Source organism: Nematolebias whitei, chromosome 17 (assembly GCF_014905685.2).
Source record: "Nematolebias whitei isolate Nwh7 chromosome 17, NemWhi1, whole genome shotgun sequence".
Classification (NCBI taxonomy): Eukaryota; Metazoa; Chordata; class Actinopteri; order Cyprinodontiformes; family Rivulidae; genus Nematolebias; species Nematolebias whitei.
Genome location: NC_056514.1, coordinates 7709131 through 7710823, shown reverse-complemented (window position 1 = coordinate 7710823; position 1693 = coordinate 7709131). Strand labels below are relative to the sequence as shown.

The 1693-nt window shown below is 40.0% G+C and overlaps 1 protein-coding gene across 1 annotated transcript in view; it reads right to left on the bottom strand.

The window, feature by feature from the left end:
- ca10a (carbonic anhydrase Xa) overlaps positions 1 to 1693 on the bottom strand; it is a 937335-nt gene that overhangs the window by 702 nt on the left and 934940 nt on the right. Inside the window, exons 7-8 of the mRNA XM_037691574.1 lie at positions 511 to 665; positions 92 to 266 (exon numbers count right to left, since the gene is read on the bottom strand). Of these exons, the coding sequence (XP_037547502.1) occupies positions 92 to 266; positions 511 to 665 (330 nt within the window). The remainder of the gene's footprint in view (positions 1 to 91; positions 267 to 510; positions 666 to 1693) is intronic.

Here is a 1693-nt window from a genome sequence, read left to right as displayed (position 1 = left end):
TATAAATGACAATGGGTGATAGTGTAGGCAGTACCAGGGTACCTACCAGTGACACTGGTAGGTACCGTGTCAGGTCGCCAATGATCCGTACCTCGGTACTGAAGCTTCTGAGCCCTGTTGTTGGGGCAGTCTTTGCCCTGCATGTTGAAGTTGATGTTGGTGCGGATGCAGCGATTATTCAGAGGCTGGACCGGGCGAACATTATCACTCATACTCAGGAAGATCTGAGATGGTTGGTTCTGGCTCAACAGCCGCAACGAGTGCATCTAAGACAGATTAAAGGACAGAAACAGAAAGTTAGCAGATGCATTATGGAAATTTGGGTTGTTTTATTTTTCCCACTGCATCATACTCAGTGTGCAGCATTAGACAAAAAATGTGCAATATTCCGTGCCTAGCTGATATGTTTTTCAGGAGAAAATGCCCCACTTTGACAGCAAATCTTGATCTGAGCCTTTCAGTCCCCAGTAGGAACTGTGTTTCAGGTTTGGGTTGGGAGCTCAGCCTCACCTGCATTCGTGTAAGGTACACTGGCTTGTTCATCAAGATCCATGTGGCTGTCTCGAAGCATGGAGGGATGGTCATTGATCCTTCGTATGTGATAAAACTATTTGTTTCTGGGTAAATCTCCTCAATGTTCAGGCCGGTTAGAAGATATGCATCATCTGCCAAGAGAACAGCAAAGAAGAATGATAAAAACTTGAGCAAACAAGCAAAGACAGTATTGTTCAGTGAATTACACATTCTAAAACAATTTAGTTACTCTGTTTCATTCAAACAGCATTTAATTCTGACCAGACTGACAAGCTAACAACTAGTCTGAGTGGGGCAAAGACTAATGTTTGCCATTTTAAAACCACACCAGACTCAACAATGCCATACAGGACATGGGTGTTACATTACATGGTTATTAATGTTTAAACAATTGTTTTATTTTATTTTTAAATAAAGCGCAAACAGCAGCAGCAACTAGGTGTTGCACTTCCTTTGTAGCCTGGATCATGTCCTGCAGGAATATTATATGATTTTCTGTCAGAATAGATGTGTAATGTGAACATGATGGCAGTGTCGAGGTTTAAAAAAAAAAAAAAAATTTCTATGAAATGCTATGAAATGAGACAAGCTGTTTTAAGATGCACACATTTTACTTTGTTTTCAGCCCCATTCAAATAAGCTAAATGGACTGTACTTATATAGCGCCTTTCTATCTTATTTCAAGATACTCAATGCACTTTACACTACAATCTGTGTCCTCATTTACCCATTCATACAGCACTCTACTAGATCTCTACAAAGCTAATTGAACAAATCATTCTAAAGAGACTAATCAGAGCTTTATCACATTCAAACACCGATGGAACACACATCAGAGGCAATGAGGTGTTCAGTGTGTATTGCCCAGGGACACTTCGGCATGTGACTGCTGGTGGATTCGAACCCCCAACTCTCGCATTGGAGGACGACTGCTCTAACCACACAGCCACAGCCACCCCAACATGTTGTTTGAATGGGGCCTTTAATTACAGAACATTTAATTGTCCAGTCAGAATCAAACCATGTCTTCAAACTGGAAATGTTCAAAGAATTGTTTAGAACACGTAAGGGATTAATTATTGAAAACCTTTCCACTGATTAACACGATCTAAACTATCTTTTTAAAACTGTTAAGTTGAATAATCATAGTTTAAACATA